The 22,251-nt window shown below is 48.8% G+C and overlaps 1 protein-coding gene and 1 long non-coding RNA gene across 3 annotated transcripts in view; both read left to right on the top strand.

Annotated features, from left to right (window-relative positions):
• Window positions 1-2,285, top strand: part of CDH3 (cadherin 3) — a 97,052-nt gene extending 94,767 nt beyond the window's left edge. The window contains exon 16 of one of the 2 annotated variants that reach the window (XM_029210669.1): window positions 248-2,285. In XM_029210669.1, the coding sequence (XP_029066502.1) occupies window positions 248-457 (210 nt within the window). In that variant the 3' untranslated portion in view covers window positions 458-2,285. The remainder of the gene's footprint in view (window positions 1-247) is intronic. The other variant, XM_029210662.1, reaches the window with a different exon arrangement.
• Window positions 2,286-3,648: 1,363 nt separating this feature from the next.
• LOC114887449 lies at window positions 3,649-21,069 on the top strand. Its single transcript, XR_003791550.1, has 3 exons — window positions 3,649-4,041; window positions 19,675-19,947; window positions 21,009-21,069. It is a non-coding gene; the product is annotated as an uncharacterized LOC114887449 (long non-coding RNA).
• Window positions 21,070-22,251: the final 1,182 nt, after the last annotated feature.

Below are 22,251 nucleotides of genomic sequence, written 5' to 3'. Positions count from 1 at the left end.
TGTGTGCAGTCTGATTCCAGAGCCCCCACCCTGAACTGCTGGCCTGTCACACTGAGCGCTCGCTCCAGGCTGGGCCCTGTGCTGAGGACTTATGTGCATTATTTCATTTTCAACCTTCAAAACCTTAAAGGAGGGGAGAGCTGGCTTCGCAGATGGAGAAATGCAGGCTCAGTTAACTTGCCGGGGCTCTCACAGCCGCCAGGTGTCTGATCCCGCAGCCCCTAACCCCCTGCTCTCTGTCCCCCAGAACCTGAAGGCGGCCAACACGGACCCCACGGCCCCACCCTATGACTCCCTGTTGGTGTTCGACTATGAGGGCAGCGGCTCCGATGCCGCCTCCCTGAGTTCGCTCACCTCCTCTGCTTCCGACCAGGACCAAGACTACGACTATCTGAATGAATGGGGCAGCCGCTTCAAGAAGCTGGCAGATATGTATGGCGGGGGCCAGGACGACTAGGCCTCCCTGCCTGCAGCGCCGGGGGCCTAAACACCAGGCCCGCAGCTGCATCTCCAAGGGGTCTCCGTCCCCACCTCGGCCGGGGACTTCGAAGCTTGTTGAGAAGTAGCCTTAGCAACTTGGAGGGAAGAGGCATGACGTTAAAGGGGCAGGTTTCTAAGCCTTTCAGCATGGAGGGACCCTGGCAGTTTGATTTCAACAGTGAAAACCTCTTAGCCTCGGCCAGGGCTGCCGAATTTCCGGGAGTCTCTCCCCTGCCGTAAGATGCTCAGCCCTGTGTACCGGGCCTGGACCGACTCTGACTCCCCCATGTTGACGTTCTCTCTGGAATGGACCCTCCTCCTTAGAAAGAGGCCTCTTATTGCAATCTGGATTTTTTTTTTTTTTTTTAATGCTATTTTCAAAAAGTTAGAACCAGGTCCTCAGCCGCCCCTGGGGTCCTCCAGAAGCCCAGGCCAGAGCTGCCTGGCTCATGTGCCCTCATGCGTTGCATTTCTCTCTGATGTCTGGGCCCCGAGGCCTCCTGTTTGAATGGATTACTGCGTTTTTATACCGAGCGTGTTTAGGTGGTCCTTTATTTTTTACTTTCCCTATCGAGTGGTGTAGAGGAAGGGTGATGACAATGCTGTAAATGTACTAGAACTTTTTTATTAAAGGAACTTTTCCCAGAGGTGCCAGGGGAGTGAACTTTTTTTTTTAGTAGCAGTTTATTGACGTATAATTCACACACCATATCATTTACCCATTTAAAGTGTACAATTCAGTGGTTTTCGAGAACTTTGAGAGTTGTACAAGGGGGAGAAAATGCTTTTAGCCCTGCGGGCTTCCCCCCAGCTTCCTCCTGATGGTAGAGGAAGCTCAGGATCTGTTGACAGGCCCAGGTAGGGGCAAACCTTCTGCTGTCCTCCCTACAGATTCAGAACTGCTAACTCTGTGTGAGAACCGTTAACTTGCTTACCCCTGGGCTTAGCGGCACCAGGGCTGCAGGCCATGTCTTTTCTGGACCAGTGGCTGCACACATACATGGTGCAGTACGTGAAGATTTCCTCTCCTGTTCTGTGGGCTCTGTGTCGAAAGGCAGGGATTGGGGAGAATCTGGCTCCGCTCCTTCCCAGCAAGTCCCTTAACCTCTACCTGCCTCAGATTTTTCATGTATAAAATGGGGAGTTTTTATGGAGATTAAGTGAATTAACATCTGGCACATGGTAAGCGCTATCTGTGTTCATTGGTAACAGCTACCATTTATTCAGTACTGTTTAGACCCAAACAGCCCTTAATTTCAATTACTTCCTCTAAACAAATCCTCACAGTCACCCTCTGAGGGGATCTTCCTCCTTTAAAGAATGGCCTCATTGTGTTTTTTTTAAATGACGCCTGATCATCATCAAAATCAAGCCAGACAGAAAATTAGAGAACTCACCCAGGATGCCAATGAAATTGGAACATTCCTGACAACACCAGGGCACAGATGCAGGAATAAGGATGAAGAGGCAGCAGGGATTCCATGTGTGTCTTTGTTAAAGCGAAGTTTTAAATTTGTCTTTGCAATGAACCAGAAGAAAAGAATCCGAAGTGAAGCTGAAAATGTCGCTGAAGTTGAAATCAGTGTGTCCTTCCTGCAGGAGTGACTGATTCTTTAAAGCAATGGTACTCCAAGTACGGTTCCTGGGTCAGCAGCGTCGGCATCGCCTGCCGAATCAGAAACTCTGCAAGCAGGACCCTGCAATCTTGTCTAACACGCCTTCCAGGTGATTCTGATGCACCTGTGAGTTTAAGACCAAGGCTCTGAAGCGTGAGGCCGTGGGTGTCCTGAAGCCTCAGGCCCTGGATGGGGAAGTTTAAAGGGAACTGAGTCTGCTAAGAAAGCTCCTTGGTCCGTAGCACCTGAGCCCACGGTCACAGCACCTCCTGCCTCTCCCTCAAGCTGCAGCATCTGGCTCCCGCAGCCTCAGCTTCCCCTCTACCAGGGCCCTGCTGCTACTGCTGCTAAGGTTGTGCGGGGAGGATTAGGTGTCTCAGCCAGCAAACACCTGCTGCCCCTTATCTTAAATGCCTCTCTGAGAAGCCTGAATAAAGCCTGAAACCCTATCTTCAGCTGAGACTAATAATAAAACCAAGGAGCCACTGTCCAGGCTGGCCTTCCTCCCCTGAGATTTTTGGAGGGAGTGGAGGAGCAAAAGCAGCCTTTCCTAGCCAAGCCTCGTCTCTGCGGGTGGATCTGGATTCCCTTGGTGATGGAACCCGCCACCAGCCTCTGAGTGATTTGGAAGGAACGAGCCTGGGCTGTGTGACGGGGATGGATGTTATGTCACTCTCTCACTCGGGACCTGCGGACGCATGCTATGTCACTCACCCGGGACCTGCGTCTCATCTGAAAGATGGACTCTGGTCTTTAGGGCCTATAATAAGTCAAACTATTTGCAGCTGGTAGGTCTCCAGTGCTAACCACTGAGTGAGTGCTGACTGTAAATAACCAGTGTGGCCCGCCATACCAATGGGAACCACCTGCATGTTTGCTTTGCCTACCCTGAATGTGAATCTTTCACATTTTGAGGTCTAACAGTTGAACGTGCATCCTTCCAGTCTTTTCCCCCCTATGCATTACATACACATTTTGCATTATATCTTTTCATAACAGGACGTAGAAGGATTGCCTTATCGTCTCCATCACATCTAGTTTGGATGTGCTGGCATGTATGTAATCTTACTACCATCCATGGACATTAGTACTTGTAGTTTTTCGGCCTTAACAATGATAAAATAAATTCCCTGGAGCATCCATCTCTTCAGATGCTTCAAAGCCAGCCTTCTTGGACTTCCCTGGCGGTCCAGTGGTTAAGACTCCACGCTTCCACTACAGGGGGTGTGGGTTCGCTCCCCGGTCGGGGAACTAATATCCTGCGTGCCACGCAGTATAGCCGAAAAAGAAAAAAGCCAGCCCTCCAACAACTGGGGAGGGGTGAGGGGGCCTGTGGTCTTGGTTGTGATCGAGGCTGCCTAATTCTAAGTGGAGGGTTCAGACGGGTTGGTGCTGAAAGGACCCCTCAGGCTCATTCTATTAAATGATTTTCCCCCAGACTTAAAGCCAAAGTTGCAGAACCCAAGTCCAACAAAGAAAATAATTGAAGTAAAGCTTTGGGAAGAAGGGGTCAGGGTGCCCAGAGACCTGCCTTTGGCCTCATCCTCCCAGTGTTTCTCCTTAAGAACCCAAATGCAGAGCATTTTGAAAATTGCCCCCGATCTACCCCTGTCATTTTTCAGATTGGAAAAGATAGAGGTTCCAAAAGCAGGGACTCCCCAAGATCGCTCCAGCGGGGCAGAGATGGGCAGAACCCAGGCCTCACTTCTCACCATGCCTTTTCCCTGGTGGCTGACCTGACAATCTTTTTTTTCCTCCCCAAAAGGCTGAAGATAGGAGCCATCTCACCAGGTGGGCTTTGCCAGTCCCTGAAGGGGCCTGAGGGGATGGATTTCATCCCCGGAAGGTTGGCAAGTAGCTGAGGCCTCAAATTCCTGGCTTCCTATGCTAGACATGGACTTTCCTTAACCACAGGCCCACACAGGGATGCAGCAAGAAGACCCAGGTAGGGAAATGCTGAGGGATGGCCAGTAAGGGGGGGCCCTGAGGTCAGCCGGGCAACGGTCCTGCCATTGAAAGGGTGGGGGCAGTCACCCTGGGAAGCCCCTTGGGCAGCTCACACCCTTTGTGTCCAGTTCCAGACTCACTGGGGGCTCCACTCCTTCTGGCTAAAGGCAGAGCCTACCTCCCACCTCCCACGAAAATAATCCACCCAGGAGGCGTGGTTCTGGGCACAGGTTCAAATCCCAGCACCTCCAGGCACGATGCCTTAGGCTAATCACTTAACCTTTCTGTGCCTCACTTTCTTCACCTGGAAGGTGGAGGAGTAAATGAGTCAGTATCTGTGAAGTGCTTAGAACGGTGCTTGGCACAGGAGCGCTGCCTAAGTGTGGTTCTTATCACTGCGTGGTGGTGGCTGACAGACTGACAGCGTTGGGTGCTGCTCCTTTATCTCCACTCTCACAGCTTGGGCGGAAACAGCCCTTCCTACCCTTAGCGTTCCCGACTGCAGAAAGGGACGTCAGTGGTTAGGGTGGCTGTGGCTTCCCCGATGGCCCTTCCCCTCTGCACCCAGCAGAGGGCACCATCCACTCGAACCACAGCACGGCCAGCGCCTCCCAGCCTGGCCGCTGAGGGCTAGGGAAGCTGAGGGTGGAACAGCCACACTGGCTGCCCTGCGGCAGGAACTGCCTTGGATGCTGTGATGGTGATGGTGATGGTGATGGTGACAGTGGCGGCGGTGGTGACTGGCCGTGCCCTTCACACATGCGGCCACACATGTGGCCGTGCCCTTCACACAAGTGACGGAGACAGTTTTGGGGTCCAGGTCTCCTTAATTCCCTAGTATGCGCTCTTTTTACCCGTAGGAAAAAACTCTAGCTACATTGGGAACATGGGGCAGGCAGGCAGTGGAGGAGGCTCTTCAGGTATGGCCTAGCCCCCTCCACGGCAGAGCTGGCCCCACCTGACCCTGAGACTCTAAGATCCTGACACACAAAAGCCATAGCATTTCCAACTGCATCTGGGGCATGTGGGGCATCACCCCAGGACTTCTTTATTCCTTAATTTAACAACTGTTTATTGAGTATGCGTTCTATGCCAGGCACTGTTCTAGGTTGCAGGGGATACAGAAATGCAGAAAACTTAAAAATCCCAGCCCTAATATATGGGGGGCTCCAGGAAAAAAAATGTGTGTAGGGCCCACCTACCATGTGAGTCTAGGTCAAAAACTGTTAAATAAAAGATATCCTATCTTCCTACATAGACAAGCATGTCTTCATGGCGATCTGGAAGGCCAGGTTTTAATCTGGATTCCCAGACACCTAGAGTACTAGGCAGAATGCGGCTGCACGGGCAGAGTTAGACCCCAGCCCAGGAGCGGTGGTCAGCCTACTACTCTACCTACCCCAGGCTCCATCCTACACCATGACGGTCCTTGTGCACATGTGTGTGTGTGTATGTACTCCCCAGCCCACCCGTCCAAGCTCTGTCCACCGACCTACACAAATAGCTTTCCACTGACCACCCCTTGGGCCTAGGAGTACACACCTGGGCTGTGCTGGCTGCCCTCAGGACAGACCTGGGGAAGGCCTGGGACAATTTATGCAGGGAATGGTCTAGAGGGCAGGGTGGGGGGCACAGGTTCTAGCAGTCACAGCTCCTTAGCTCCATAGGAGGGGCAGGAGGGCCAGAGCAGAGCCTTCTAATGCACAGGGCGAAGGCCCTTCCTGCCCAGCCTAAGGGCGATCCTGCTGACATTCAGTGGGAGACAGACGATAAACAAGATGACTCAGTAATATGGATGATACAGTGAAAGGTGAGGCTATAGAGGAAGAAGAAGCTGGGATGGGGCATAGGAAGTAAGGGGTTGGGGTGAGGGTTCAGTTCTTGTAGTCAGGAAAGGCCTTGCTGATGTTGACTTTAAAATTATGCGCAACGTGAGAGTTGCGAGTTAAGGGGTTTTTTTAAATAAATTTATTTATGTTTTATTTATTTATTTTTGGCTGCGTTGGGTCTTCCTTGCTGCACGTGGGCTTTCTCTAGTTGTGGTGAGCGGAGGCTATTCATTGCGGTGCACAGGCTTCTTGTTGCAGCGGCTTCTCTTGTTGTGGAGCACGGGCTCTACGTGTGCGGGCTTCAGTAGTTGTGGCACGTGGGCTCAGTAGTTGTGGCACGTGAGCTCTAGAGCGCAGGCTGAGTAGTTGTGACATACGGGCTTAGTTGCTCCATGGCATGTGGGATCTTCCCGGACCAGGGCTCGAACCCGTGTCCGCTACATTGGCAGGTGGATTCTTAACCACTGCACCGCCAGGGAAGCCCCCCAGCAAGTTAAGTTTTATTTGGGGCAAAATGAGGACTGCAGCCCAGGAGACAGCGTTTCAGATAGCTCTGAGAAACTGCTGGAGGAGGCGAGGGGAGGAGCCAGGATATTTTGCAACAAAGGGCAGGTAGTCGGGAGCATCAGAAGATTATAGTTAATTAAAGAAAACCAGATACCTCAAGTTAAGGAATTTAGTGCTTTTCTATGTATGGGAAGATGCAAGAGTCTGGGCTCACTGAAATCATTCCTTTGATATGCACCTCAACCATCTGGGGCCAGTATCTTGTGTTTTCACTTCCTGAGTTTCCTCAGGACTCACCAGGTCTTGTTGGAGGGCTGCAGTCGTTGATGACTGTGACATCCTTTGTTTATTGATATGACAGGAACTATTCCATTTCTCACTGAGAAGGGAGCATTTGAACAAAGACTGGAGGGTACTGGGGAGCAAGGATGCAGGTATGTCTAGTAAAAATTATATGTGCAAAGGCCCTGAGGCCGGAGTGCTGCGGGGATTTCAGCCGAGTTCAGCAGGGAGGCTGCGGAGCAGCGGGAGCGAGCAAGAGTGCAGTGCGAGATGAGGTCGGACAGGTATGGGGTGAGGCCCAGGTGCCCAGTCCTGGGCTGCCACCTCCACAGCCGGCCTGGAGGCTGAGTTCACAACAAGGCCTGGTTACAGAAGCCCTGGGAAAAGGCCTGATTCAGCAATCTCGCCTCCATCCAGGAGCTGGAGAAACCTGATTCCTCCTCTGCTCCCTTCTCAGCCACTGAGGGGGCTGCCTGGACCTGTCCAGGCCTGCGGGCAGCTGCAGAGCTGGCAGGCAGGAGTTACAAGATTCTTCTCTCTCGGGGGTCCCCAGACTGAGTGGGGAGCCTGTCAGAAAGGAGCCCCAAGTCTGCGGGCACAGAGCCCTGGTGAAGAGTGCAGCCCCTAGAGGTCACAGAGGTGGGTGTGACCCACAGCCTCCCTTCCCTCAGGACCACACCTCTCTCAAAGGGGTGAAAAGAGGCCGCTGGGAGGTGACATGTGAAAAGCACTCAGTGATTTGTCTGACTGGCAGTTAGGGTGCAATAAGTGGTAGCTGCCATCATTACTGTTCTTGTTGCTTGTTATTAGGCCTTCTCCAAGTCAAGGGTGGAGCCCAGCCCTCAGCTGCCTCAGCATTCCTGTGCCCACTGCCCAGCAAGCGGCAGGGGTGTGACAGGGCCTGGAGAGCAATCTGAGAGGGGATGGGTGGGTCAGGAATGCTTGGGCTGGGTTCCATCCATTCCTGTCCCCACTGCCTTCCAGTAAACCAGGGCCAGCCAATAGGGCAGGGAAGGGCAGGTCTCTTGTCACCCTGGAACCTGACAACCGAGGCCTTCTGAGGAGACGGTGCTAAGTAAGTATGGGAATTACTACCTTTAGAGCTTCTGTGAATTATGCACTTACCATGTGTAAGACAATACGCTAAAGTTTCACTCCAAATCAAAACCAAAGTTTTAAAATGTCCCACAGGGCTCTGCAGGATCTGACGCCGTTGCCCCTGGGACCTCGCCTCCCACTGCTCTTACCTCAGTCCCACCGCGGTTCTGGCCACGTCAGCCTCCTGCTCTTCTGGGAATCATGCAGGCTGCTTCCCACCTCGAGGCCTTTGCATTCGCTGTGCCCTCTGGCTGGCCTGCTGTTCCCCTGGGGACCTCATGGCTCCTCACTTCCTTCAGGCATCACCCAAATGTCCACTTGTCAGAGATTCTGTCCCACTTCAGAACTGCAACACTGCCCCCACCCACCATGCCTTATTTTTCCATGGCATTTATTACTTCTCACCATACTATACTGTATATTTTATCTATTTGTCCCCTGCCCCCCATTTAAATGTAAGCTCCACGAGGGCAGGGATTTTTGTTTCTTTCCTTCACTGCTACATCCCTATCCCATGGAATAGTGCCTGGAACATAGTAGGCATTCAATAAATGTTTGTTTAATAAACATGCTTTACGACCCTCAAGGCAGGTTTTATAAATTCCCTCTTTTTTGGGGGGGGAGGGGCTGTGCCATGTGACCTGTGGGATCTGAGCTCCCCGACCAGGGATCGAATCTGTGCCCCCTACAGTGGAAGCGTGGAGTCTTAACCACTGGACCACCAGGGAATTCCCCTATAATTTACCTTTTGGAAATGAGGAAAGTCAGGCCCAGGGAGGCAGGGTAAGTCACCCATGATCATGCCCAGATGGTTAGCAGCAGAGCTGAGAGAATCCAGGAACGCCACTTGTGACATCTCATTTAACCCTGCATCAGTCCTGGAGTGGTTATGCTCATGCCATCTTACAGAGAAGCAAACGGAGGCTAGAGAGGGGCAGAGATGGGAGATGAAGCTGGTTCTGTCTGTTCTGATCAAGTCATTGCTTCCTAGAGTGTGGGCTTCGGGCCTGTGGTGGGATGTGGAATGGTCTGAGGTGATGGGTGAGCAAGGTATTAAAGTCTTACGTGATCCTGAATCACATAGACAGAGTTGTTCCATTTTCACTTTTCTTTCAATCCTGCTTGCGTCAAGGGAAGAGTCCCCCTTTTCTTGTGCTTAGCAGATCTTTAATGACTTTAACCCTTACAGTTCTCTCTCTTAACCAGAGAAGGAGAGCCTAGAAATTAATGACACTGTTCTGTCATCATTGTATTTATTTTTACTTTAGTTACGGCAAGTGATGCTGGTTTTTCATTTACAATACTGTTAGTTTTTCACTTAAAATAAATTTCTTTATGTTTTAGATAGTGAGTCCATTTAAAGAAACAATGTTAAGTAAAGGTTAGTGAAGGTGGGACTCAGGTATGCCAATAACAATGAAGGTGGTACTTCAAAGACTGAAGCTCTACTTTTTATCTTATATGTTCTTTCAAAGAGTATCACTTTCTTTGGTGGGGAGGACGTGGGGGACAATTTACAATCCAGAAAATAAAAGAAGAATTAAGTGCTAACCTGAGTCTTAAAAGTTGCCTTCAGGGAAGAGTGGGAGGGAACTTTAGGGGCTAGAGAAATCTGGGAAGACTTCCTGAAGGAGGAAGCCCTTTGAGTTGTCCTTAAAAGATGTATAGGAGTTGGATAAGGGGCTAAAAGAAAGGAGAGTACCATGCTTTCCCTTGCCATTGACCTGTTGTACAGATGAGAAAACTGAGACCCAGAAGGTAGCTATAGCAAGTGGATAGAAGAGCCCAGTCTGGCTCCAGTCTCAGGATCTTGTTCCAGGGGGAAGCCAATGAAGTAGAAAATAAACTAAGTCAAGCTGGGAGGGATGGGACCCAGGGTGGCAGGGTGGGGGGATTGGGATGACAAGAGAAGAAGCTCTGGGCTTGAGTCAGTGAGGAGCCACAGTGAGCTTTGGAAAAGGGAGAAGCTGCCAAGAATGGTCTATAGCTCAGCAGAGTGCATAAGAGTGTGGGCTCTGAAGCCCCACTGCCTGGGTTCAAGTCATTCTCTGCCATTTGTGACACAAGCTCTCAGTTCCTCTACCCATAAGATGGGCATAATAATGGGAGTACATGCCTCACAGAGTTGCTGCAACGATCAAATAAGTTAATGCATGTAACACACTTAGAGCAGCACTTAGCACATAGAAATACTCAATAAATATTAACCTTGCAGGTAATATTACTACTGTTATTATTGTTGTTATTAACTATAAGGTGGGCTAAAAAAAGGAGAGGTTGGAGTCAAGGGGGCTGATCCAAAGGCTGCCACCTCTGTGCCTCAGTTTCCCCATCTGAATCAGCTGCTTGCTGGGGGTTCTCCTCACCAGCTCCTTGGTTTGGGAGCCCACAAAGTGCTGGAAAGAACCACTGCTGGAACTTGGTGCCCACCTCATCATTCAGCAAATATTTATTGAGCCCCTACTGAGTGCCAGGCCCTGGGGATACATGGAAAAACAAGACAGCCCCAAGCCTCCCTTATAAAGCTCCAGACTGAGGGAGGAGAGCAGGAAGAACCAGGCAATTACAGGGCAGGTGATCCTAGTCTGACCTGATGCGGAGTCGGGGAGGGCTTCCCAGAAGAGGTGACATCCAAGCTGAGACCTGAGGGCTGCATAGGAGTTAGCTGTGGGCTGGAGAAGGAGATCAGGAGGAGCAGTGTGTGCTCAGCAGGGGAGAGGCATGACCAAATCGGTGCTCTAGAATGATAATTCACGAGTGTGTTCTTTATAGACACTTGCATACATGCAAAATTCCAGATGGACAAGGTCATTCACCGTTGTTGCGTTGACTGTGAGAGCAAAAGGTTGGTAATAACCCTTAGTCCATCAGTGGGTGGCTGCTTAAATAAACTCTGCCACATTCACAGCATGGAATATTCCACAACTGAAAACCAGCAAGAAAGCTCTTTATGCACAGATGTGGAAAGATCCTTAAGGTATCTTGTCAAGTGAAAAAACAAGTTGGAGAACAATGCGGAACATGTGCTACTTCTTGTGTAAAAGAAGAGGAGGAAAATGAGACTATATGAATTTTTTACTTAAATGTGCGGAGAGAAACTCGAACAGCCTTGTCCAATAGAATTTTCTCTGATGGTGGAAATGTTCTGTATTTCTGCTGACCAACATGGTAGCCACTGGCCACACATGGCACTTGAAATACGGCTTGAGTGACCGAGGAACAGAATTTTTAATTTAACTTAATGATTAGATTTAAATCTAATAGCCACGTGTGGCTTGTAGCCACCGTATTGGACCGCATGGCTCTAGAAGAATACAAAAGAAACTGCGTTAACCGCGGGGAGAGGCCTGGGAATTCATTAGGCGGATGGATAACAGGAATGAGAGGGACACTTGTACTTTATACCTTTTCTGTGTCCTGTAATTTTTGAACTAGGTGAATGCCTTACCCATCTCAAAAGTTAGACTTGAAAAATGAAAAGAAGGAATGAGGGAGGGAGGCAGAGCCCTCGGGCTGCTGTGTGGAGAACGGATTAGAGAGGGAGAAGGAGTAAAAGGGGAGACCAGATGTATCAGCCAGGATGCTGGCAAGAAACAGGCAAACTCAAAAGATTAACTGAGCAGAGTTAATGGAGGTACTATTTACAGAGTGGTGGGCAGGGTTGCAAGGTGTCTTCATCTAAGCACTAGATTAGGTTGATAATGGGTTGACTGGGTTGATAATGGTGCCATTTTCTGAAATGAAGACAGGAAGAGGAGCAGGTTGGAGAAGGGCAATGATGCGTTTGGTTCTGAACTTGCCTGTATTTTTGAGCACTTTGAGGTGCCTATTGGACATGTAAGTGGAGATGTTCGGGTGTAGTAGGGTTCTACAGGTGTGGGGTTCTGGAGAGGGTTCCAGGCTGCACACAGGCCAGGTGACCCTGGGAGGGAGGGGCATTGGTGCCAGCTTCACAGTGTCTGTTCTCCTTCCTACTAGAGATGGGAGAGGGAAGTTGCCGTCAGCTAGAGAGGAAGGAAGAGGAGAAGTGGTGGCCCATATCACGAAGGGAACCCACATCATTTACTTCACATTCCTCATTTCCTCCCTTGGGGTGGTTTACTGGATAGAAGTAAAAGCTGAGGGGTGAGGCCTGAGCACAGGGCATGAAGGAGAGAGCTTCAGGGCCCCTGTGTGTGTCATTTCATGAGCTGCCAGGCACTTGTGGGCGGCGGGGAGTTAAGAGGAACAAGTCAGGCCGTCTACCCCTGGAAGGCCCAGCGGTGAGAAGGCTGGGGATGGAGGAAGTGGGGTGCACTGGACCAACCAGTCCTGAAGCTCTGAGGGCACCGCATCCTGGATGACCCCACGAGAGAGGTTTTAAACAAGAGCAGCCTAACTGCTGTGAATAACATGGGGCCAATGAGAACTCCAAAAGGAAATGATAGTAAGTAAAGCTACCATCATCAGCAGCCCCTCATCTTAAGAACTTTCTAGGGAACTCCCTGGCGGTCCAGTGGTTAGGACTTGGCGCTTTCACTGCCGTGGGCCCAGGTTCAATCCCTGGTCGGGGAACTAAGATCCCGCAAGCCACGCAGTGCAGCAAAAACAACAACGACAACAAAAAACAAAACACACAGAAAAAACTTTCTTAAGAAAACTCTTAAAAGCCAGGTAGTCTGCAGAGTACTTTCTTTTATCCCACTCCAGTCGGGTGGCCAGGGCAGTGGGATCCTTTTAATGTACAGATCTAATAACATTCATTGTGCCATATGACAAGGACATTATGACCCCCATTTGACAAGTAAGGAAATCAGGGCTAAGAAAGGTGGGAAACTTGGCTGGGCCTCTGATTCCGAGGTTCATACACACTCCACCTCCAGGCCTAGTGCATTAGCCTCCCTTCTGTGCCATCGTCCTCCTCCCTCCGCCCCTGGCCCCGCTGCTCCGCTTGGCCACATTCCCTCTCCTCCTGAGATCTCCCCACCCTTCTGTCCCTCCTCTCCCTCCTTCTCTATGTCTCTATGGAAATGAAGTCAAGGTTGGTTTTGGTGGATTACACTTTACCATCCTTGAGAAATATTTTAAATGATGATCTCATGTATTGTTTCCATGAAGGAAAAAAACAATAAAATCAAGTCATTTCACTTTAATATGTCACTCTATTTTCCCTAATAATTCGGTTGACCCTTAATAAAGGGGGGAAAGTTTCCCTCATCTTAATCAACAAGCATATCGGGTTGCTTTTGCTCCTGCTGGCTGGCGTCAGGAGCAGTTTTATTTTTCCAGGGATATTAGACATCTCGACTCATGAGCCACCAGGGAATAAGTTCAGGGTTTGGATTTCAAGTGTTTCAGAGGGCTGCTTACAAACGTTCCACCCGTGCCTGCCCTCCGTGCCCACCGGATCTGTCGCTTAGACAGTTACAGTGGCCCTCGAGCTGTGCTGCCTTCCAAGACTCCTCCCCCGTCTGTGCCAGAGTAACCCTTCAGATCTCATCATGTCACTTCTCTGCTTAAACACTTCTGTTCCGTTCCCATGACCTACTAGTAGCATGTCATGTGACGCCTTCCAGGCCCTGGTCTCAGCTGACATTTACAGCCTATTTCCTGCCCACCCCTCACCTCTCCCTTGATCCAGGTCCCACAATCCACGCTGTATCTTTTTTAGGACACAGGCTCTCCTGTTGCCTCACCTTCGCTTGTGCTTCTTCCCCCTATGGGGGGTGCCTTACTTCTTCCCCATCCCTCCCCAAATCTGATCAGTTCTTACAAGCATTTCCTCTGCAAAGCCTGTCACAATCCTGGAGCCTCAGAATTAGTTGCTCCCTTGACATTGTGTTCCTTCCTCTAGTAGATTTCATTGGAGTCTAGCTCTTGGGCTAGACTTCATGTTCCTCTCCCCAGTTAGATCGCAAGCTTACTGAGGGCCTCTGCCTAATTATCTCCAGCCCACACTCACCCCTGGCACTGAGCACAGTACCTGGGACCCAGGCTGGTGCTGAGAAGTTGCTGAATTGAAATCCAAGACTGAAAACCTTCTCTGAATCCCATCTTCACCTTTCCAGTAAAGGGAGTTCCTGGCTGGCCGCTTTGCCTCTCCTTTAGCCTACAAGTGGCTTGGTTCCTGCCCTGATGCCACTTCTTCCAGGAAGCCTTCCAAATTTGGCATCCCTCCTATGAGTTTCCTTAGCAGCTGCCTTAATGTACTCATCGCCCTGAATTGTAAATGCTTCCATGTCCCCCACCAGTCTGAGGATGCCTTGAGGGCAGGGGCTGTGAATCTAGCCCAGTTCATAATTATAGAGCACTTTCAACACGCCAAGTGTGTTTTGAGCACTTTATGTATGCTAACTCATTTATGTGCCCAAAAAACAGGAGCTAAGTAGCATTAGCCCCATTTAAAAAATTTTTTTTATTTTTTAATATATTTATTTTTGGCTGCGTTGGGTCTTCGTTGCTGCGCGCGGGCTTTTTCTCTAGTTGCGGCAAACGGGGGCTACTCTTTGTTGTGGTGCGCGGGCTTCTCATTGTGGTGGCTTCTCTTGTTGTGGAGCACAGGCTCTAGGCGCGCGGGCTTCAGTTGTTGTGGCACGTGGGCTCAGTAGTTGTGGCACGCAGGCTCTAGAACGCAGGCTCAGTAGTTGTGGCGCACGGACTTAGTTGCTCCGTGGCATGTGGGATCTTCCCGGACCAGGGATTGAACACGTGTCCCTTGCATTGGCAGGTGGATTCTTAACCACTGTACCACCAGGGAAAGTCCCTCATTAGCCCCATTTTATGGAAGGGCAAACTAAGTCACGCAGCTAGGAAGCAGAGTAACAAGGGTTTTAATCCAGGCCATCTGGCTCTAGTGCCAACTCTTCCCCATTGCACACTATTACTTGTATAATTTAGTGAACAAAGTGGGGTCCGACGCTAAGAAGCCCGGCACACCCTGAACTCCTGCTCATCTTCCCTCAGGAGACATAGTTCCACGCATCTGCAGGGAGCTGCCCAAATGCAAGACCAAGATCTGTGCTAATAACGCGTTCTTGGTGAATAGCATTTTGATAAAGACTTGTTGTTCTCCTCTGCCCGAGGAGCCACCCCATTTCCTGCTGTCCCACAGGGAGGTCCTGGGAATGGTTAACAGTGCTTTGCTGCTGAATAACCTCTGGGGTAGCTTTAGTAACAAAAGACCTCACAGCACCAGGCCAGCTGCCAGACTTCTCAAAGACAGTCCCCTCTCTCCTTGCTGGTGGGCACAATATATGGCTCAAAACCCTGAAATATGCACATAATCTTTGACTCAGTAACTCTACTTGGAGAAATTTATCCTAAAGACCTCTCCATACAATTCATCAAAGGCATGTATATAAAGGAGTTCCTCATAACATTGTTTATGAGAAAAAACACTGGGGGGAAAAAAACCCAGGTCCATCAAAAAGGGAATTAGTTTAATAAAATATAGGCATCTAGGGCTCCCCTGGTGGCACAGTGGTTAAGAATCCGCCTGCCAATGCAGGGCACACGGGTTTGAGCCCTGGCCCGGGAAGATCCCACATGCAACTAAGCCCACGTGCCACAACTACTGAGCCTGTGCTCTAGAGCCCACAAGCCACAACTACTGAAGCCCGTGCGCCTAGAGCCCGTGCTCCGCAAGAAGGGAAGCCACTGCAATGGGAAGCCTGCGCATCCCAGTGAAGAGTAGCCCCCACTCACTGCAACTAGAGAAAGCCCGTGCGCAGCAACAAAGACCCAACACAGTCAAAAATAAATAAATAAATAAAATAAATTAAAAAAAATAAAAACGTTAAAATAAAATAAAATATGGGCTTCTAAATAGTGGAAAATTATACAGCCATTAAAATGCTATTGGGAATCTACTGATGTGGTAGGTTGTCCATGAACTGCTGTTGAGTGAAAACACAGGTTACTCAATAGAATAGGTAAAGTAGTTTCTTCCTGAAGGAAACACAGAGAGTGGTAACAGTAGTTGCCTTTAGGGAGGGGAACACAGTGCCTGGGGGACCAGAGAGGAAGACTTGCTTTTTAATTTTTAATGCACCTCATGTGCTCAGAATTAGATGAACCATAATCCATTGATTAATGATACGCTTGTATCATTGGTCTGTGCCTACCCAGTTTTCAGTTTGATTCACTGATTAGTTTTTTTTAACTCTCCACCCAACCCAAGGGATAGAACAACAGTACCCATGGGATCCTTTTCTATCCCAAGCCCCTACATCCCCAAAAGGTAACCAGTCTTCTGATGTTTGTGCTTTTCCTTCCCTTGCTCCTTTTGTATAGTTGATACATATATACTTACAGTTCAGATAATATATTGTGTACCTGTAGTTGTTTCTAATCTTTATAAAAAGAGTATCATGCTGTATGGTACCTTTTGGAAGTAGTTTTTCCATTCAGCATCATATTATGAAGATTCATTCATGCTGCTGTGCATAGCTGCAGTCCAGTCATTTTTTCATTGCTATGTATCCATCCGTTGTATGAATATATTGCATTTTAAAAATCCATTATCCTGTCAATGGACATCTGGATTTTTTCCAGATTTTTGCTATTTTGAAGGATGCATCTATGAATATTCTTGTGCGGGTATCCTGCTGCGCATGTTTCTGCCGTTTCCTCTGGGTAAGGGCTGAGGAATGGACTCTCTGTGGCCTGGGGTTTTTGAGTGCTCAGTGTTACTGGGCTCGTACGTGTTTACACTCTCACCAACACATCAAAGGAATGCGGTTAATGCACGTTCTCTGCTATCCTACGTTAAGTTAGACTAAAACTTCAGCAACCGAGTGAAGGGGAGGCTTATTTCTCAATACTTATCCTTTCATTCCTTTCTAACTTTGTACCAGGTGCATGTATTACGTTCTCAGATAAATAAATAAAATTCAGTTATATGTTTGTCTGAAGAGACAGAGGTTGGACATAGCTCAAAATGTCAGCTATGATGAACTCTAGGGTAACAGGTGATCTTTATTTTAATTTTTCTTCTTTTTGCTTATCTCTGCATTAATTTTTTCTACTGTGCCTATTTACTACTTGTATAATTTTTTAAAATTTTTTTTATTTTTGGCTGTGTTGGGTCTCCGTTTCTGTGCGAGGGCTTTCTCTAGTTGCGGCAAGCGGGGGCCACTCTTCATCGCGGTGTGCGGGCCTCTCCCTGTCGCGGCCTCTCTTGTTGCAGAGCACAGGCTCCAGACGCGCAGGCTCAGTAATTGTGGCTCATGGGCCCAGTTGCTCCGCGGCATGTGGGATCTTCCCAGACCAGGGCTCGAACCCGTGTCCCCTGCATTGGTAGGCAGATTCTCAACCACTGGGCTACCAGGGAAGCCCATTGTATAATTTTTTTAAAGAAAGAGGGAAGATACATGGTGCTCAACATCAGTCATTAAGTAAGTACAAATGAAAACCACAATAAGATATCACTACACAACTGTCACAATGGCTAAAATTTAAAAGCTTGCCCACACCGCCTGCTGGAGCAGATGTGGAGCACCTAGAGCTCTCGTACACTGACGGTGTGACAGCGTGGCATAGTCACTTTGGAAAAACAGTTTGGCAATTTCTTAGAAAGTTAAACATATGCTAACCATGTGATTCAGCAATTCTTTTCATAGGTATTTACCCAAGAAAAATGAGGACATACGTCCACATAAAGACACATGAATGTTCCTAGCAGTTTTATTTATAATAACCGGAAACTGGAAACAGCCCAAATACCCATTAACTGGTAAATGGATAAACAATTTGTGGTATCCATACAATGGAATACTGCTAAGCAAAAATGTATATACAAAACAACATATTCAGTAGATGAATCTCAAAAATATTTCTGGAAAAGGCAAAACTATAGGGACAGAAAAGATCTCAGTGGTTGCCAGGTACTAGGGGTGGGTGGAGATTTTGTCCTCAAAGGGCGCAGGAGAATTTTTTGGCACGATGGGAACTGTCCTATATCTTGAGTATAGGGGTCGATAACTGTTTGTGTCTATTAAAATTCACGGAACTGCACACCAAAAGGGGTGAATTTTACTATATGTAAAGCATACCTCAGTGTTTAAAAATGGGGGAAAAAGGTTCAAACAAAGAAAAAGAGAGAGGGCTTGAGATCAGTGAATTCTGGGCCGTGACATGAGGAAAGGGGGTTTCCCTTGAATTCCCTGAATCAGCAAGTTATAGAACCTTCTTAAAATCTGAGGCCTGATGCCTGAAGCTCTGTCTCTGACTTGCTGGTGACCTTGGGCAAGTACCTTTCCCTCCTGGAAACTCAGTTTCTTTCCCCGGAGAGGTAGAGGAATGCTCTGATAATCTCCAAAAAATACACAAACATCTATTGAGCTCTGACTCCCTGCCAGGCTACCCACAAAGTGTTATATATGTTCTTTCAAATAACAATAATGTTTTTTAAAAGTTCTTCATGGAGCATTTAGAAGTATTTAGTGCTTTGCAGGTATCAGTTCATTTATCAGTTCATTCCTCACACCACTCCTAAGAGGAAAGAATCATTGTTACCTCCATTGCATTAAGGAAGAAACCTAGGCACCCAGAGGTTATATAACTTACCAAGATCAGCACACGCCAGTATCCGTAGGACTTGAACCCAGTCCTCTCCCGCCAGGGCCCAAGCTCTTAACCGTCACACAAAATCAAATAATGCTTCTTAGGCAAGATTTATAACATCATCAGTGTCTGGGTCAGAAAGGACCTTGCCTTTGACTTTTTGTTTGTTTGTTTGTGATACGCGGGCCTCTCACTGTTGTGGCCTCTCTGGTTGTGGAGCACAGGCTCCGTATGCGCAGGCCTAGCGGCCATGGCTCATGGGCCCAGCCGCTCCGTGGCATGTGGGATCTTCCTGGACCGGGGCACGAACCCGTGTCCCCTGCATCGGCAGGCGGACTCTCAACCACTGCACCACCAGGGAAGCCCCTAGTTCAGTGTTTTAACTGGAGGTCTCCAGAAGTTAGTGAGGCTTCAAATCTATTCACTGGGTAAGGATTGCATTTTTAAAAAATGAAAAAGAGTGAAATAGAGTAGAACACAAGAAAACAATATATCAGAGTATATTGCACATAGGAAAGTAAGTGTTGTCTTGTGAAAATTCAGTTTCAGTGTGTGTGTGTCCTAGCACGATGTAAATGGGGGCCTGATTGGAAAAGTCTGAGTAACATTGACTGATCTGATTTATTTTACAGAGGCTGAGACTGAGCCTCAGAGAGGGGAAGCCAACTGCCTAAGGTCACACAGCCAGCCTAGAGTCCAGTACTGCTGGCTCCCATGGCACTAGCCATTCAATCATTCATTCATTCATTCATTCATTCAGTAGATATTTACCTTGGCCTGCTCTGTTCCAGGCCCCATGCTAAGCACCAGGAATATAGTGACAAACAAGACGGACCAGGCCCTGTCCTCCAGGGGCCTGTCTCCTCAGAGGAATAAAAAGCAGCTGATATGGCTCGTAATAGCCACGCCTTATATATATTGCTTATTCTGTGCCAGACACTGGTCTGAACATGTACTAGCTCACTTGATTCCTAGACAACCCTACATGGGAGGTTCTACTATTAACATCATTAAACCCATTTAATAGGTGGGGAAACTGAGGCACAGGGTCATTAACTTGCATATAGCTGGTAAGTGGCCGAGCTGAGATTTGAGCCCAAACAAACAGCCTGCCTCCAGAGTCTGTATTCTTTTTGGTTTTGTTTTTTTTTCAGAGTCTGTATTCTTAAGCACTACCCAATTCTGCCTTTAGGGTGGTTTTGCAGTGTAAACCACAGCCCAGCAACAAGTCTCACCAGGGATGGGATGGGGGAAAGAGAGGCTCACAGTGGGGAGAATTTATTGCAAACTTGGCCCCAGTATCTATCCATAGCCAGGATATTTTGGGCTCTTGGCTTTTTAAATTTTATTTTTATTCTTTTTAAAAATTTTAGGTCACACCATGACTAAGTTCTGTCTACTAAGAGGAACATCTGCAGGGAACCCAGCCTCCAACCCCAGCCCCAGGAGGCACAGAACAAAACTTGGCATTAAGAAGAAGGGAAGTGGCTTTGGGGGCTCTGAGCTGCACTGGAGCTCGCTGGCTGGCTCTTGAAAGGTGGAGCTCTGCAGAGGAGCAGGGTTCCTGCCCCAAGGAGCAGGCTCCAGACAGACCATGCCTGCCACCATTTTGAGCTCCTTGGTCAGAGAAGACCACCCTCCCCTAGGTGAGTAGCCTCCTCCTGATGCTGAGGGATCATGATGTAGCTTGAATGTTAGTTTTTATGTGCCCAGTATCTCTTTGCTCTTCTCTAGGTGACAGCACCATCGTTTTTCTTTAGGGGACCACACCTCCCCTACTCTTAGTCCTTGTGGTCCCAGAAGGCTGACTCCTCTTGCATCACTCCAGGGCTGGACACATGACCTAGTCTTGGCCAATCAGAGCCACCTAGCCATCTCTCTGGCCACAGGATTGGTTCATGTCTGCACATGAGCCAAGTCAAGGCATAAAGGTGAAACCTGAGGCTTTTGCTGTACCTATTGGAAAAGTATGGTGCTTTGTGGCTGGAATTGCTAAAGTGGTAGATTGGCAGCCTGTCTCTGCCTTGATAAGAGAATCCAAGAAGAAAATCAACATAGATGAAAGCAAAGACAGAGCAAGACAGATGTGTGATGACGTAATTTGACCACCTGGAGCCATCCATGCCTGAAGTGCATCCATCATGGACTTTTTAGTATGTGAGCTCCCAAATTCCTTTTTTCTGCTCAGGCACTTATGTTTCTGGCATTTATAACCCAAAGTGATCAATACAAATGCCAAGACACAGCACGGTAGAGGGGAAAGATCACTGGACAAGGAGTCTCAAGGTTTAGGTTTGAGTCAAAATTTCACTATTTATTACATATTGAAACCTCCCTGTATTTCAGTCCTTTCAACTGTGAAATGGGAATGGTATCACTGTAATACAGTGCTGTGGTGGGAAATCAAATGAGCATGGATGGGAAAGTGCTCTGTAAACTGTAAAGTGCTTTATGAACTCTAAAGCTCCATACACAAAGGGGCAGCCTCTGATGCACATGGTATTCAATAGAGAAGGGGATCCAGAAGTGAGCAGTTGCATTTATGCCATGTCCAGCCTGCGGCATGACATCTGATAGGTGTTTTAACCTCCCTGAGCCTTGGTTCTTGTCTTTGGAAAAATGGATTCCTTGGTGTCACTTGGGGGATTTGCAGACTGGATCAGGTGACTCCCCTGATTTTTTTTTTTTTTTTTTTTGCGGTACGCAGGCCTCTCACTGTTGTGGCATCTCCCGTTGCGGAGCGCAGGCTCCGGACGCGCAGTCTCAGTGGCCATGGCTCACGGGCCTAGCTGCTCCGCGGCATGTGGGATCTTCCCGGACCGGGGCATGAACCCATGTCCCCTGCATCGGCAGGCAGACTCTCAACTACTGCGCCACCAGGGAAGCCCCCCCCCGATCTTAATTAAAACCCTGCGGTGGCTCCCGATTGCTCTGGAGACACAGTCCAAGCCACTGAGCATGATTAACACAGCACCCTCCCCCAACCCTACAGCACACACTCTCCTTACCTGCCTGTTGGGTCTAATCTCCCGCCTCTTTCTCCTCCAGCTAGACTGAACCGCCTGAAAATACTGAGCCCTCCTCCCACTGGGAAAATACTTTTGCCCAGGTTCTGCCAGGAACACTCTGGCTAACTCACCTTAGATGTCACTTCCCCACAAAGCCTTCCCTGAGTCCCTTGTGCCTTCCCATCATGGGCCTTGTTAATCTTGAATCATTATCACCAGGGCTGTCCTCCAGCCCTGGTCACTGATATGGCTATTCTGTTGGCTAAACTACAGCACTGACGTTTTTCCGTATCAGTCGGTAATCAGCTGCTTCCCTGAGTCCCTCAAGTGCCCCCCAAACCCCCAGCCCCTCCCACACGCCCACACCTCGCCGCCACCCAACAACCAAAAGGATAAAGCCTGGCACAGCAGGAGGCCCGGGGACCCCACCCTGGTGTTAATGGCTGGCGTTCATTTTGATTGGCCTGGTGCCCATGCTTTACCTATTGTTAAATATTAGTGTCATCCTTGCTTATTGCCCTGGATTATAAATACCTGGTTCCCTTGTCTGTTTATTGCACCAGACTGAAAGCCCTGTGAGGGCAGGGAGGCACCTCCCTCACCAGCAAAACACTAGGCACAGCTGGGGGCCCAGTGATTGTTTATCAAATGAATGAATGGATGGATGAATGAGTGAATGAATGCTGCCTGAAAAGTTGGAGAGTCTCTCTAGAAAATTATGGGCAGCCCCATCCTGAGTCTGGACTCTGGAGTTTTCTCCTAGGCCTGCAGTGGAAACCTTGCTCTTTGCCCAGGTTTTATTGCTCTGCTGGTCTCCACCCCTGCAGGAAGCTCTCTCTCTCCGACTGCCACAGTCTGGCTCGAGACTGGTCAGCTTCACGTTCCCTTCCTGTAAAACTTGGACTCTCGCTGAGAACTGCTGGGACTAGAAAGACCAAGATG

This window comes from Monodon monoceros, unplaced genomic scaffold (genome assembly GCF_005190385.1).
Source record: "Monodon monoceros isolate NGI ecotype Baffin Bay Population unplaced genomic scaffold, NGI_Narwhal_1 Super_Scaffold_10, whole genome shotgun sequence".
NCBI classification, from domain to species: domain Eukaryota; kingdom Metazoa; phylum Chordata; class Mammalia; order Artiodactyla; family Monodontidae; genus Monodon; species Monodon monoceros.
The sequence above is the reverse complement of the archived record's forward strand: the minus strand, read 5'-3'. Positions and strand labels throughout refer to the sequence as shown.